Genomic DNA, 16,352 nt, shown 5'->3' on the forward strand with positions numbered 1-16,352 from the left:
ACCTCAGAGTCATACAGCAAACAAGCAGCAGAGCAGGGAGAGGTCGCGGGTCTTCTGATACCTGATTCCGTCCTTGTTCTGTTACCCCCTGCAGTCTCCCTTGTGCATCTTCCAACTTCCCAAACCTTCTGAATGGCAAGTGACAATCAATATTTGTTGATTTTATAATCTCCAGTTTCAACCCCTGGATACTGTCCTGCTACCATAGGGACCTGGTGTTGCCCTGCCTTTTCCATAGGCAAGAACACGTTGTGTTGGAAAGAGCTGGGTGGGAAATCACATGCACCGGGCTCCAGTGAGCCTCTGTCTTCCACCAGCTGTGTGACCTTGGGGAGTCACCTCCTCCCGCACATGAAGGACTGGGCAGCATTCTGTGTCTCTCAGATTAGGTGCTGGGTTTTTGTTGTTGTTGTTTGTCTGTTTTTAACTTAGTAGGCCCTCAAGGCTTTGTGGGAAATGTAATTTGTAAAAGTTAAATAACTACACGGCAGCCCGCCATCCCAGTGCCTGGGCCTCCCTGGTTCTCCCCCCACCATCCCCCCACCTTGCAGTAAGGGAGGTGGCTGCATTCCTGAGCAGGGACACCGCAGGCCAGCTTCCTTCTCCAAGCTGCTGCCAGGACTCCTTCATTATCCCCTCCCCACTCACAGCATCTGTAGTACCAACTGAAGAGAAAAACGTGTTTACCTGTTTCTAAGACTGAACAGGACCTCTGCCAACCTTGGGGAAGGACTCAGTCTTTTTTAAAACTCAGCCACGTCAAAACTAGTGCAATTCCCCATGTTAAATCATTAAACATTCCCATAGTCTTATGTTCTTCAGCCAAAGGACAGGAACATCCATGCGGGGCAACAAGGTGGGTGAATCGTTTGTTACCTAGAAGGAGAATGCGCCTGGGACTTTAGGGCACTGGGTGCCTTCTGGGTGACAGGTCTGAGGAGGTGGGCTTTGCTCTGGATTGGATGCTCTGAGGAAGGGCAGGTGATTCTGTAACCAGGTGTCTCAGTAAACCTTGTCTACAGGGAGTGGAGCCTGGGGCAGGTACGAGCAATGATTGGTGAAGTCAGTCCTGTGGCTGGGACAGGGCGGGGGGAAGCTTGGTCATTTTGCGGCTTGGACAATGTTGATGCTGCCATTCAGGTTCAGACACGAGGATGGAAGGATTCTGCCTTGATGATCAGTTACACACTGGCCTGGTCTGATGCTGATGGTCTGTGCGATTATTTACATTCCACAGGAGAACACCAAGCTGCGGGGACCAGGCCTGCTCTTGGCTGTCGGGACTGCTTTCTCTTCCTCGGGGACGATGTCAGCGGACAAAGCTCAGCACTCGTGGGACTTCCCTGGTGGCGCAGTGGTTGAGAGTCCGCCTGCCAATGCAGGGGACGCGGGTTCGTGTCCCGGTCTGGGAAGATCCCACGTGCCGTGGAGCGGCTGGGCCCGTGAGCCATGGCCGCTGAGCCTGCGCATCCGGAGCCTGTGCTCCGCAACGGGAGAGGCCACGGCAGTGAGAGGCCCGCGAACTGCAAAAAAAAAAAAAAAAAAAGGAGCTTGGAGAATGGCCCTGAATCAGACACCAGAGGCACGAAAGCCCCAGGGGCATGTGGGCTTGCATTGTACCAGCAGAGACACCACACCGCAGCCATTGCTGTCCTTCAGGCAAGAGGGTCACCCACAACCTACATCAGCATAGCAATCACATTTGCTGAAAAACCCAGAAAACTTGGGCTTTCTCTGAAGCATCTGACTCAGGTGAGAGAGGAACTAGAGAACAGGGGACAAGCACAGCCAGGCCCGGGAACTCAGGAGGGGAGGTCGCGGAGGCTTGGGCTCTGGGGAGAGAGAAGGCACGGGTGTGATGCTTCTTCTCCGAGAACAGACGTGGCCAGCCCAGCGCTGCCGAGTCTGCAGGGCCTTCGTAGGGAGTCTGAGCAGGACTGAGAGCTGGGAGCGGTGGAGCAAACCTGAGAACCAGGTGGTCACCTGTCACCAGTCGGCCCTTCGGTCGAGGGCCAATTCCTTGGGGCTGTCTCTGCTGTTCACCCACTGTGTTCGTGTCCTAGAGCTGCTGGAAAAAATGACCACAAACTGGCTGGATTAAACAACAGAAACTTATTCTCTTACAATTCTGGAGGCCGGAGTCTAACATCAAGGTGTCAGGGGTGGTTCCTTCCAAGGGAGGATCTGTTCACGCCTCTCTTCGAAGTGGCAGCCGGCAACGCCTGGCTTGCTTGGCTCAGGGCGGCGTCTGCCTCTGTCTTCACACGGCCTTGTCCTCTGTGCCTGTGTCCTCTCTTCTTCTGAAAGGGACACCAGTCATGAGATTTAGGGCCCACCCCAAATCCAAGACGGTTTCACCTTGAGACCCTTAACTAATTATATCTGCAAAGACCTATTTCCAAACAAGGTCACATTCTGAGGTTCTGGGTGGACACGAGTTTTGGAGGGACACTGTTCAACCCAGTATACCCACAAAGAAGTCTGGGGTCATTGGTGTCCCACAAGGTTGAGGTTCTGAAGGTGATGCCCCTGCAGAAGTAGACCCAGGGGCCGAGTTCAAAGCCCTGGCTGGCACTGGAGGCTACTCAGTGGGTGTCAAGTGCTCCAAGGAAATTGCTGCTGCCACCCACAGGGCCCATCCTGGCCAAGCTTCCAACCTCCCGGTGTGGAGGGCCACTGGGAACAAGGCCAGCAAGGCCCCACTGGCCCCTCTGCCACGGCTCTGCAGCTTGCCTGGTCCCCCTGCCCAAGCTGCTGCTAACGGCCACAGCCACCTGGGCAATCTGCCAGGCCACCTTCCATGTCCTGTCCAAGCTACAGTGTCCTCACCGCTAACTCCTGGAAGACTTTGCTCAGAATTTGCTCTCTTAGACCCACTCGAGATCCCGGGATGAGAACCCAGACTCCAGATATGGGGCTACCACGCAGCATTATCATATAAGAAAAATCAAGGGAATTAAACTTGAAAAAGAAAGGGGAAAAAAAGGACAATCAAGGGGCAGGGAAGCCCATGGCTCCCTGCAGGGGACCCTGCGGACCCTCAGGCTCCCTTCTGCTAAGGGAGCACGGCAGCCACGGAAGAAATGAGCACGAGATGGAACGCTCGGAACCCTCTAGGCACAGAAGTACGAGGATGCTACCTTCACCTTAAAAGCATACGAGGAAATCCCCTGGAGGTCCAGTGGTTAGGACTCTGCTCTTTCACTGCCGAGGGCTTGGGTTCGATCCCTGGTTGGGGAACCAAGATCCCGCGAGCCACGTGGCGTGGGGCGTTGGAGAGGAGCGTATGAGACACAGTACGGTTCAGGCTGAGACAAATCAGAAGAGACATAAAAATACCTCGTCTGCTTGAATGAGAAACAGGACACAAAATCTGATGGTGCTCCTGTTGCCTCACAGGTGTCCTGAACTGTCCCAGGGCACCCCACTTGGGCACAGCTCCTGTTAATGTTAGTGACCTTGTGGTCACTGGGCAGTGCCAGGAGTCAGGCGAGAGGCCGGCTGGCCGGGGTCCCTGCAGCGGACACTCACCTGCTTCCCTGGGCCACAGGAGGCTGATGGCCTGACGCTGGGGAGACCAGAGAAGCTCCTCCGGGGCTGGCTGGAGAGACAGCAGAGCTGGAAAGTGGACCTAGAGGGATGGTGGAAACTGCCAGTCTCCTGGGGTTAGAAAATCAGGTGAGTTTGGGGCTGGTGGACACCGTGTATGGAGGGCCTCCAGGTCCCCCCAAGCACAGGAGGCTCTGTGGATGGCGCTGAAGAACCACTGTGTGCTGGGAGAAACGGCCACAGGTCAGAAAAATCCTCTGGGCCAGAGGGTGGAACGCAGTTGCATGGGGTGGGGCTGCGGGCCGAGACCCAGTGATCCAGGTGGGAGGCCCACTGAGGAGCCTGTCACCAGGTTTGGGGACTGCCGGGCTGTGAGAGGGGGAACCTGTAGGAAGAGTCCTTCATCCTGGGCTTGAGCATCTGCCAAAGAATACTGAGGGAGCAGCCCATTCAGGAGGCAGGCAAATGATGAGTTCACTGTGTGAAAACTCAAACAAAAAGAATCGCTGAAAATGACCAGATGCTACAACCCTCAGACTTCGGGAACCACCCGCTCCTACCCCATCAAACGGAAAAAAGTAATGGGAGCTGATAAGAAAACAAAAATTGTCATCCTGGACGATTCCAAATGGGGACACCACTGCCAAGACCTGAGCCGAGTGACCCGACAGTCTGTTCACAGCCCAACAACTTCCCAAGGCCTCTTCACACATCGCATACTTCCTACTCCTGCATGTTCTAGAAATGTCCAGAGGAAACATCTGCCCCAGAACATGACATCACTAATGTCACAGTCCATATTTGGCATAAATCTATTTAGCAGACACTCGCTCTCACCTAGTAACCTGGTCACTGGCAAACTATCTTCTTTCCTCCGTGATTGAACTGCCCTCTGAGCTCAGCCTGCGGTCACATTCCCAGCCAGGGACTTCACCCTTTCCCAGACACATCTGAGAGGTAAAAATAAAGCAACATAACGGAGAACCTGGGTTGTGAGAAGTGGTGGGTGGAAAAGCCGTGTGCAGAAGCTGAGGGTGGAGGCCAGCCACGTGGATTCTGTCCCCTCCTGGGGAAGAAAACCCCGTCAGAGCTGGAACTAGAGCAAGGTGGGGCAGGCAGTGACACTTGTTATTTCTAAGGCAAATATAGGTCATCCCCTTCTTACACACTGGGAAGCAGAGGTCCAAAGAGCCGCTGTCAGCCTTGGGACAAACTAATAAATAGCAGAGCCAGGCCTCAAGCCCAGGTCTGATTCAGAGGCTCGAAGCCACACCTGCCATCCACAGCGGGCCTAAATATTAAGGAACACACGAAACGCCTCGATCCAGGAGCTGGGGCTGTTTCAGGCTTAGCGTGAACACAGCAGACAGATCCCTCCAAGTTGCAATTTCTTTGGACTCTGGCTAAATGCCATTTGTATTACATTTCGTTCACTTTGTACTGTACCAGATCCATTTAAAAGGGCCTTTTCCCCTAAATGGCCGTGAAGCATCATTAAATATACGTGAGCACGTGTATACACACGCGACATGTAAGCGCGACAGGTGTTCGCACATGGGTACAGGAAAGACCTCTATCTTCTATGTCCTTGGCGTAATTATGTTAACAACAAAATCCTATTCCTAACGTAGTAACCAAAAAGAGGTGGGGAGTTGAAAAAGAAACTCAGGACAGTGAATGAAGCATCCGTGAAAAATGTCACCTGTGACAGTAAAAGGTTCTTACTAAGAGGAACACCCCCATGGGTTACTCGGCCGCATCAGTCGCTCTACAGAGGGACACGGGCTGCCTCCCCATATTTTTCTGTAGGTCAGTGGCGACCAGGGTGGCTTGTGGCTAAACACATCACATCAAGAGCTTATCCCGCCGCCGACGGCTGCGAACAGCGCTTACCTCTGCGTCTGTGGCAAACCCAGATGCTGATGTCATATGAGCCACATGCTGGGAATTGCCTGGGCTCATCGGACAGACAGACTCACCTACAAAACCCAGGTGAGTTGTCTGAGAGCATCAAGACAAAGGACTTTGTAACGATAAATGCTGAGGAATATTTCTAGTCGCCTGTTTTCCTCCAAATCGCAGTCAAGCTAAAAGGAATGAAAGCAGCTGTCAGATTAAATGTTTTGCTTTCTCACGGCGGCATGATTTTGTAAGATATTCAGGTTTGGGGTTTGTTTTTAATTTAGTGCCAAATTTTAAAAACGTGAATACCTTATAATAAACTAAATCACACGCTGAAGCTGTTACTCTCTGTGGAAAGAGCTCGTTTCATACATTTGTGAATCAGTTCTTACAGCCCTTATGAAATAGACTGTGAAATTGTGATTTACAAGAAATATATATTTGGTCTCCAACCCCTTTCCTGGCACACAGCTCCTAAAACCCTTGTAATTTCCTTTCTAAGAGCTACAGGGACATCTTTGTTATATTTAGTTTTGTTCCCAGTTCCTGAAATTGCTACAGAGCATAAAGGTGAAATGGGTATCTTTTGTTGTTCCTAACAAGTCCCTTTCAAGCAAGCCAGAGTTTGCGCTACTGACTGGGGGCTGGGGCTCCTGGGTGGCCTCGGATGTGAGCTGGCTGCCTGGGGAACCAACCACGTGATTGGAGGGGTGGGACTTTCAGCCCCACACCTCAGCCTCCAGGAATGGAGAGGGGCCGGAGGTTGAGTCAGTCGCCAATGGCCAATGATTTAATCAATCATGTCTGTGTAACGAGGCCTCCATAAATATTCCCGGACTATGGAATCTGAAGAGCGTCCAGGGTGGTGTCCCCAGAGAGGACATGGAAGCTCCGTGCCCCTTCAGTCACACCTCGCCCTGTGCATCTCTCCCATCTGGCTTTTCCCGAGTTGCACCCTTTATGTAAACCAGTAACCTAGTAAGCAAACTGTCTTCCTGAATTCCGAGAGCCCCGCTTGCAAATTAATTGAACCCAAGGATAGGGTTGTGGGAACCTCCAACTTACAGCCAGTTGGTCAGAAGCACAGTTAACAACGTGGGCTTGCGGTCGGCGTCTGAAGTTGAGACGGTGGGGGCAGTCTTGTGAGACTGAGGCCTTACCTGTGGGATCTGACTCCAACTCCAGGCAGACAGCGTCAGAACTGAGTTACACGGCAGGACACCCAGCGCCGCAGCAGAACTGCTTGGTGTGGGAAAATCTCCATACATCTGTTGTCAGAGTGTCGTGTGAGCGTAAAGGAGAAACAGGGACTTTTCCCCAATAATGGGCTCCTTAACCTTCCAAAGAAATGCCTTTATTTATTTACAGGGTTTAGGAAAGGAAAAAAGCTCTAGAAAAAGGAAGTTTCCAAAATAGGTCTTCAGCAAGGGTGGGTGCAGGCTGGAGTTTTGCTCTCACTGGTGGTCACTTCCAGGTTGTGAGGACGGTCCTCCCGGAGTCTCTCGATCGGCCCCCTCTGGGCCCCAGCGACTGGCCTGGCCGACTCCTCAGCTCTCGGTCAGCCCCGTCGCCCTGTGCCAGCTCCTCGTCGTACCTAGAAACAGAGAAGCATCTCCAGGGCTCAGCGGCAGTGTCGCCATGGCTGCGGTGCGGCAAAGGCCTGTCACCCGGAGAAGCAGCCTGGCCCCGTCCCACACGCCTCCAGCCCACCAACCACTGCCCCAGGCCATGGAACACAAGTACAACTGCCTCAAACTGTTACTGTGGGCGGTCCCCACCCCTGCAGCTGACATTTTATACAGGCCACCAGACTGAACTTGGCAATGACCCCAAGGAAAGGAATGAGACCTCAGGGTAGCGAGGGAGAGAAGTGAGGTCTGGAAATACTTTACACGCAGCATCTCACTCAGCATCTGTGGGGCGAGGATGACTAACCCCGTTTCATACAGGGCACAGGGTGTGGGTGGCCTGCCCAGGAGGAGGCCAGGACAGGGAGAGGCCCTGCAGCTGGCTCACAGGCAAGGCCAGTGCCGCCTCCACCAGCTGTGACCCCCCACCCCTCCCCCCCACCAACGTTCCTGCGTCAGGCTGGCGCGGCGCTCAAGCACGGCCTGGACAGAGAGTACAGCCTGGACTCTTTTGCATCAGAAAGAACTGGCCTAGAACCTCAGCGTCCCTGACCGTTTTGGCATCTGGGTGATCCTTTCTTGCCGGGGTGGGGCCCCTCTTTTGGGGGTCCCATGAGGGTGGTGAAACCCGCAGGACCTGTTGTGGACCCTGGCACCAGGCAGGCTCCAGCAAACAGGGTCTCCTACCCACCCCCGCCGTAGCTTCACAGCACCCTCCTGACTCAGACCAGGAGGCATTATGATTCCCACTTCCTGTTTGAGGAACGTGGGGCTCAGAGGGGTTGACTCTGTGCTCAAGTCACACAGCTGGTACACGGCAGAGGCAGGATTAAATAAAACCCAGGAGTCCGGATTCCTAATTCGGAACTTTTTACCCTGTAGCTCAGAGCGTGAAGTTCCTGCCACTGTTGAAGTGTGTGCGTAGGTATCACTGCTGACCACACCCTGACCGAGGAGCCTCTGTGACACGTGTGAAGACGTTCACATCAAACGTAGACGGTGCTAAGATGCTCAGTTATGTTGCGTTAGCTACATCTTGCTGACTTCTGGGAGAGCGTGTGCTTCCGTCATAAGCTCATTCCCAGAGCCAGAATCCGTGGGTTGAGTGTGGGTTAGAGGCTCTGAGGTTGAAGAACACATTTCTGCATTGGGCTTCTGGTGGCAAACGGGGCTGAAAGGGGAGGGGAGGGAAGAGGAAGGCCAGTCGCCGAGTGTTGTCTACGCGGCAGGTACGACGGGGTTTCCCTCTGCCAGACGTAGATGTCAGACCACAACACATGGGCCCCCCTCTCCTCCCCGTCTCCCTACAGAGAGACGAAGCTGGACAGAGGACTCCCCAGGGACACTGGCGGTTCTGCCCGTGGGGGGCTCTCCTGGAAGCCACCCTGGCCCCTCCCCTCCCCCAGGGACTCCCGTTCATATGTCATCACTCTATTGCCTGTGCGCGTCTGCAGTACCGACCAAAGGGCTGAGTGACCCCTCCCCACCCCACCCCCCCGTCTGCTTCACGGTCGTCCCCAGCATCTCACTCGTGGGGTGGTGTGCAATAAGAATCTGCTGAATAAACAGAGGGGAGACCCACAGGTGGGCTCCCAGTTTCACTGGGTATTTGTGCAGCTTAACAACAAAATGAACTGAAATGAGCGTTTGGCAAGCAGCTGGCAACCGGGACTCCCAGGGATGGTGTGCCCACGGACAGAGCGGGTGTGGAGCAGAGTCAGAGACCGGATGGCTCTTCTCAGGCCCCTCCTGTGCTGGTGGGCTGCTCCCCTGGCCTTCTGACAGGCAGAATCCACTCACTGTCAGGCTTCAGAGCATTTCTTTTTTGAAAGGCTGTAAAAGTAGAACGGGGCCCTGGAGGGAGCAGATGCAAGGTGCCAGGCCCTGCGGCCCCAAGGCCAGGACGGCGAGCTGGGGCAGCGGCAAGAGCGCCTGTTTCTGGGTGCCACACCCGGGGCGCCGGCACCCTGGCTGGGATGCTCTGAAGGGCACTTGGGAGCACGCAGCGGAATGCAGAGAGGCTGGCACGGCAGGAGGACAGGGCGGTGCCTGTGACGTCAGGGCCCACCCCACGCGGCCCCAGGGCTGTAAGCCCACCCGGGACTCTGACAGGTCGTCTGAAGCACCGGGAACAGATCCCGAACGGAAGGATTCAGAACTGTCGCCCCGCGCTGGGGCTTTCCTTATCACCTCATCTGGGGAGAGGGTGGCTGAACGGATTGAGGGGGGCCCACCTTTTTGTCTCTCCAAGTAAAAGCACTGAGGCTTTGGACCACTGCGTCTTCAACTGGAAATGGAGCGTCTGCCCACTCCCTCAAGGAGGCAATGGGTTGATGGGGGCAGAGCGTCCCACAGGGCCCTCACAGCCCGCCTCCCCGCCACCCTCAGCTGGACCAAGGTGGACCCACCAGACCCTGGCCAGACTCCTTCCCCACACAGCCCCCCATCTGTCTCAGGACTGGGCCCACGAGGCCCTCCATCACAGTCTGATGTCCGTCACCCGCGTGTCACCCTGCACCGCCCACAATGCTAACCTCCGAGGCTCTGGATGGGCCCCATCCTGGCCCCACCAGCAAACTCTCCCTCCCTCTGCGCACTGAGAGCTCTGTCCATCGTCAGCAATGGACACAGCACCTCCCATCCTCCACCTTATCCTGGAAGGTCCCCTTCACCTTCCTGCTCGGCAACCTGGCTTCCCCTGCAGCCCCTGGAGTGGGCCTGTTTTCCCTCCCACTCTGGAGGAGACCCTCCCACCGCAAACCTCCTTCCCAGGTCGGCAGAATTCACCACGCTCACCCGGCCTTGTTGGTCACCTCTAATCCTCCGTGTCACTGCCCCTAATTCCTTAAGATTCAGGCTCTCGGCTCACTGTTGCTGGTGACCGCAGTGACCAAACAGATGGGACCCCGACTCCCTGACCTACTGCCCTCTCCGATGACCTTGTCCTCCACCCCAGCTCAGCCCCGTTCCCAGGGCACCCGACCTTGCCATGTTTGGTGACCGCAGCCCCTGCAAAACCTCGGCCGCCAGCCTCACTTTGACCTCTGCCCCTTCTCTTCCCAGTTCACTGTCCTACAGCCCTGACCCCATGATCCCTACCCACCCCCGCACTGTCCTCATCTGCTCACACCCTCATGCTTCCTTGCCCTTCTCCCGCACCTGGCGAGCACCCCACCCCGGGCACTTCCACCCTCTGCCTACTCTCTACCTCACCTACGCAGCAGAAGCGCTGGAGGACACAACCGACCGGCCAACTGGTCGCCCTTTCGGTTCCCGACCACCCTTCCCACGCTGCACACTTATGTCCACATGGCAGCAGCGCTACCAGCCAAGAGCCTGGGATCTGTGCGCTGTGTAAAGCTCACTCACCACTTCTCCATTTTTTAAAAATGTTAAGTTAAACGCACATGTTTACTTTTACAGGATCATGTAATGTGATCCTAACATATTCAGTCCTACGGGTTGGGTGCTGTTCCCCTCTCTTCCTGGCTCCCCTTCCCCGGCCCACACCCCTGCAGCAGTGGTGTCCATGCTGACACCCTAATGCATGTCCCTCCACGCCTCCGGGCCCGTCCACTCTCAGAGCAGCCACCACACGTGGAAATGCCCATCACACCGAGGGAGGAGGCACGGGACCACTGCCCGTTTCACGTGGATCACATCAGGCACCCTTTCCTGCACTTGCTTTCCTCCCGGGCCCCCGGCACAGCCCCAGGTCAGTCCTCTTAACGTCCACTCACTCTTCTATGGTGAGAACGAATTGGACTTGCTCGACCACTGCCCTCCTGATGGGTTCTCACTTTCCCCCGCTTTATGTCACTACCAACGTGCCACGTAACCCCTCTGAGCCTTTGCTTCCACACGTGTAAGATGGAGCCATTGACAACCTCACCTCACAAAGTTGCTGGAGAAATGAAATGTGTGTCAAGCCCTCAAATGCTACGCTTCTTTTCCTCTTACCACCATAAGACAGATTGTATCATCCTCATTTAAGAAGATGTACACACGGAGACTCAAAGAGATCGATTAGTTCCTCAGTGCCACACAGCTCTCGGGGTGGGCCAGGGCGTGGCCCAGGGCGTGGCCAGCCTCTGCTCCACGGCCGGTGACCAGCTCCCGCTGCCCCAGCAGCAAACGTGGCAAATGCTTCATTAATGTTTCTCAGGCACAAGACCAGACCGAGGCCTGGTTCAGCACGAAAACGCTTGTCTGCTACAAGATCTATCCCATGACACCAAAAAACAAAATACTCTACCCGATAAGGTGAGTCCACATATACCTAGAAGATCCCAGGTGGGCCCTGGTACCCCCCAATCTGACACACACGAGGCCAGCTGCACAGACACACAAACTTACAGAATTTCATAATTGCCAAGGACTTCCTTTGGGGGTGACTTGTTCCATTTACAGTCTGGAATTTCGCCGTTAGGGACGGCGATGTTGAGGGTGTCATTAATCAGGTTATACTTAAGGATTCGGTCGTTGGCCGTGCTGGAGGTGAGGGATGGGGACGCGTTCACCTACGAGAGGAAAGAGAACACAGCCTTTGGCTGGACAGGAAAGAGAACACAGCCTTTGGCTGGACCACTTACTCGCCTGGAGCGAGGGCGCGACGCAGATAAGGTTGTGATTCACACTGTTCATACCTAACACCTTCAGGGAGCATTTTGTGATCTATTTCATTAGCTGTTAGGTGAAATACAAACGGTATTTAAGGACAGGATTAGGAACAGAAGCTACAAATCCGTCACCACGCAAACAAAAGTCGTAGGTCAACGTCCATCACAAACGTAATTTCAGCGTATACCTGTGTGATGAGCTCTGTCCTCAGCACCAAAAGCTGCCCAGAGCTTTGCTGGAATCAGTAACCCAATGACCCTGACCAGGCAGCATCGTGGGTCGAGTAAAAGGAAAAGGACCCTTTCTGCTGAGAGAGTAAGTACTAGCTCACCAACAAAGCAACATTCTGACCAGGCCTCTGAGGAGGTCAGCCAAGTCACAAAATCCACGTGTTAAAACATGGCCATTTACTCCGCCGAGAGTCCCACGGGCCCTCAGTCAGTACCTATTTACCCTTATTTTAGGCACAGTTGTAATGACTTTGGTGGGCTGTTTTCTCAGGCCGTGAGAGAGAAGAGACAGCAAATGGGCAAGTTGTTCAGGCTTCCCCGCCCAGTAGTCAGACTGTGTCTTTGTGCCGCCAGCAGGGTGGACCTCGGTTGCCCCTGAAATTACCACTGTGGTTGATCGTATAATACTGTAATTCTTATTACAAATATGCTACAGTTAAGACCTGTTATTATTTTAGAAGTAATGTTCGCAATTAAGATCCTAGTTCATCAAGGAAAGCTTGAGTTCCATTCAAGTTATTTACTCTGTTTAAGATGGAGGGGAAAAAAGCATAAATGTGTTATATCTAAGGACTGACCTACCTGTCTATCTATACGCACATTTATCTACACACACACACACACACACACACACACACACACACACACACACACAGCTCGCCCTCCCGTAACCTGTTCTCCTGGCAGCTCCCTGCAGGGCCCCCACTGACTTCCCTACAGGGGACCACTCACTTGCTCTTGTGACTCAGCTTCGCCTGCAAACAGGACTGAGCTAAAGGGCCTGAGCCGTCCCGTCCACATGGGTGTGGTGAGAGGACACGGCACTCAGGGGCACTAGCGGGGAGATGAGTCACCAGAGTGGAAGCCTGCACCCTTTCTGCCCGTCCAGCCCTGCGCCCCTCAGAGGCCTGAGCCCCTCTTCCTGGCAGCAGAGCAAAGCAGGACCACCCGGCAAGGTGGGCTCCGTGTCAGGGCCTCAGACGGGTGTGCCAGCGCCCGCTGCCACTGTCATCAGGAAAAGGGTGTATGAACCTTGCCCTTTCTAGAACAGCCATCACTACATCCTGTCTACGCCTTGAAACGGGCATATGAGTCCACTTCCAAACTGCGCCTTCCTCCCAAGAGGATAGCGTTCCTTATTTCCAGACAGAACGCTACGGCCTCCCAAGGGCTTCCGGGTCTGTGAGCTCCTTTCCTGAATGGGAACAGTGTCCGACAGGGCCAGGCCCCAGGACCTGGGCTCACCCGGAAGCACCCATTCGGAAGGGGGAGGATGGCTCGGGCTCTGTGGGCTGGGCTCGCCGGAGGTGACAGACCGGGAGTGTGTATTCCCCAACCATCAGCAAACCGTCAGACCTGGACATCTGCCCCCCCATCCTACCGCGCCCACCGTGGCCTGGGAAACATCTAGCTGGGGCCGCGGAGCCTGAGGCAGAGGCACCGGGAGGGTGTGGGGCGACCAGGCACGCGGGCATGCAGCGCGTGGGTACCTCGATCAGCCAGGGCTTCAGCTTGTCGTCGATGATGATGTCATAGCCGTAGCACTCAAAGCAGTGTTTGTCGTTGTTCATCACCGGCTGCAGGGAGAGGACCGGCGGGTTACAGAGCCAGAACTGGGGGGCCCAGCCGAGACCCACATCATGGAGATGCGGGATGTTAAAGCGGCAGGACCCTACTCACGGTGGTGATGCCAGCGGCTCACTCCTGTGACCAGCGGCTCCCCATCTCCGCCCTCTCCCCTCCCCCCTTCCTCTCCGTGTTCCTCCCGCAAGGTCAGGGATGGAAAGGGGGTTCGTGAAGCAATCATCGTCTCCACGTCTCATTCATCAGAGGCCTGACGACCAGCAATGAAAGTCTCCGTCGGCACAAGACTTTCCTCAGAGTGGACAGAAGTCCAGCTCCAAGCCCAGGCACCCAAAGTTCAGGCCTGTGCGTCTTACACACACACACACACACACACACACACACACACACACACACACACACAGCCCACCAGGCTGTCAGTCCCTTCACAGACCCCTCGAGATGCAGCGTACGAACCTCTGTTCTCTGTGACAAAAGTCAAAAGTCAAATCCACTTACTTAAAATTTTTCGATTGGGCTTCCCTGGTGGCGCAGTGGTTGGGGGTCTGCCTGCCGGTGCAGGGGGCGCGGGTTGGTGCCCCGGTCCGGGGGGATCCCACGTGCCAGGGGGTGGCTGGGCCCGTGGGCCATGGCCGCTGGGCCTGCGCATCTGGAGCCTGTGCTCTGCAGCGGGAGAGGCCACGGCAGTGAGAGGTCCACGTGCCGCAAAAAAAAAAAAAAAAAAAAAAAAAATTTTGGATTTTCTTAGGTTTTTTTTCTTTAATTAATTTATTTATTTTGGGGTCTTCGTTGCAGTGCACGGGCTTCTCACTGCGATGGCTTCTCTTGCTGCGGAGCGTGGGCTCTAGGCACACAGGCTTCAGTAGTTGCAGCACGTGGGCTCAGTAGTTGTGGCGCACGGGCTTAGTTGCTCCGTGGTATGTGGGATCTTCCTGGACCAGGGCTCGAACCCGTGTCCCCTGCATTGGCAGGCGGATTCTTAACCACTGTGCCACCAGGGAAGTCCCTTCTTCTCAGTTTTTAATTCCATTTCAAAAACTGTTCTCCAAGTGCATAAAAAAGCCACCAGCGGCTTGTTTACAACACAGATTTCCAGGCTGCCCAAGCTGCCTGGATTAAACCCTCCAGGAGAGGCCCAGCCAGCAGCAGTGCTACGTGCTCCCCGGGGACTCTCATGCACCCCACAGCGAGGGGAGCACACAGACGCGACTGTGAGGATGGTGAGGCCTATTCATACGTTAGTGGATGCCTGGACTCTCCCTAAAACACTGGATTTAGAACAGGAAACGTCTAAGGGGGAGAGAGCCCAGTGCAGCCCCACTCACTGGAGGAAAACCAGGCTGGGGGGCTGTTTCATCACGTGGAAATTTAGCGGAATTGTTGCATTTCCACTGAAAGCCTGGTGTCCTAACCAGGCCAGCGTACACACCACTGTCCCCCAAAGCCTCTGCAGCACAGAGGGAACAGAGGACAGTCACTCACCCTCTGTCATCCCCCAGCCCCCCTGTCTCTGGCCCTCTGAGCATTCTGCTCCCGAGCTCTGCCTCTCGGCCTCTCCGTGGGCCCCCCACATGGTCCACACCCTGCACCAGGCCCTCCCCACGAGTTACCGCAGCCTCCTGTTTCCCTGCCTGCCTCTCCCCTAGATTCCCCGAAGGCAACAACCTGGTAAAAACAAGGTGACCAAATATTTGCTAAATTAATAAAAACTGAAAAAATAAATCCCTGCTCCCCAAAGCCTCAGAGCCTTAGAAATCCAACAGCTTCTCAGCTCAGGAGGCTGAGGCCCAGGAGAAGACGCTCAGAGGCGCCTGGCGGATCCAGCCTCGAGACAGGCTGTGTAGCCGGGGCCAGGACACAGGCCTGTGGGAGAACTCTTTCTCAGAGTTCTGCCCATCAGGCCAGGACGGGAGCGGAGGCACTGGTTTAATCAGGCACTGAGGCTCCCACATCGCCTGTGTTACAGCCGCTGCCATTTACCTTCCCAGCCCGTATGTTAGCCTCCGCGGAGCGCGTTCACACAACCAGCCTGAGACACCAGGGTCGTGATCCCAACTTCACAGAGGACACCCCCGAGGCCCACGGAGGGCAGGCACTTGTGCCACGTCGCCAGGAGGCACATGGTGGCTTCGGCTTGAAACCTGAGCCCAGGCCTCCCCACACATCCGCATCGTGACCCCTGAGACACCTCTCTCCAACCGCTAACTAGACTAACTAGACCCTGGGCTCTTCCCCGCCGAGTCCTCCCTGGGGGCCCGAGATGCAGACTGAAGGCACAGGCAGGGCTCATCAGCGCTTGGTGACACAGGAAGAGCTCGATTCAAGGCACAGCAAAGCCAAGGTGTCCACTGAAGGGTCACCTTTCCTGTCCATAATTTTCTTTACACAGTTGTTTCAACAAAGCTTTTCACGTACAGGGGAATTAGTATAAGTTGGCATTTTCAAAGATAAAAATGGGAGAGCAAATTCCCCAGCGGTCCAGTGGTTAGGAACTGCCGTGGCCCAGGTTCAATCCCTGGTCGGGGAAGTAAGATCCCGCCAAGCCGCACAGCACGGCCAAAGGGGGAAAAGAAAAAGTGGGGAGAGAGGGCCTTAATCTTCCACTGAGAAGGTTTCACATAAATCTTTTCACACACGTCCACCTCGCTGCCAAACCCACATCACACTTTCTCCAGAACAGCAATCTCCCCGCGTTTCCAACTCCAGCAAGCGCAGCTCTTTTCACAGCCCCTCAACGCCGGTGTGTGGGCACTACTGCAGTCTGCCCACCGCTACCTGCACCAGAAATAGCGGCCTGCGTGCTGGTGCTCCAGGGTTTATCCTTTGCTTTCCCTTTGAA

General features: G+C 55.1%; 1 protein-coding gene across 3 annotated transcripts in view; it reads right to left on the reverse strand.

The window, feature by feature from the left end:
- Positions 1-6,824: 6,824 nt before the first annotated feature.
- TTLL1 (TTL family tubulin polyglutamylase complex subunit L1) overlaps positions 6,825-16,352 on the reverse strand; it is a 37,504-nt gene continuing 27,976 nt past the window's right edge. For all 3 annotated transcript variants that reach the window (XM_082666421.1, XM_082666422.1, XM_082666423.1), the window contains 3 exons: positions 13,420-13,506; positions 11,436-11,599; positions 6,825-7,045 (listed from right to left, as the gene is read on the reverse strand). In XM_082666421.1, the coding sequence (XP_082522547.1) occupies positions 6,916-7,045; positions 11,436-11,599; positions 13,420-13,506 (381 nt within the window). In that variant the 3' untranslated portion in view covers positions 6,825-6,915. The remainder of the gene's footprint in view (positions 7,046-11,435; positions 11,600-13,419; positions 13,507-16,352) is intronic.

Source organism: Grampus griseus, assembly GCF_964374135.1.
Source record: "Grampus griseus genome assembly, chromosome: 11".
In the NCBI taxonomy this organism is placed as follows: domain Eukaryota; kingdom Metazoa; phylum Chordata; class Mammalia; order Artiodactyla; family Delphinidae; genus Grampus; species Grampus griseus.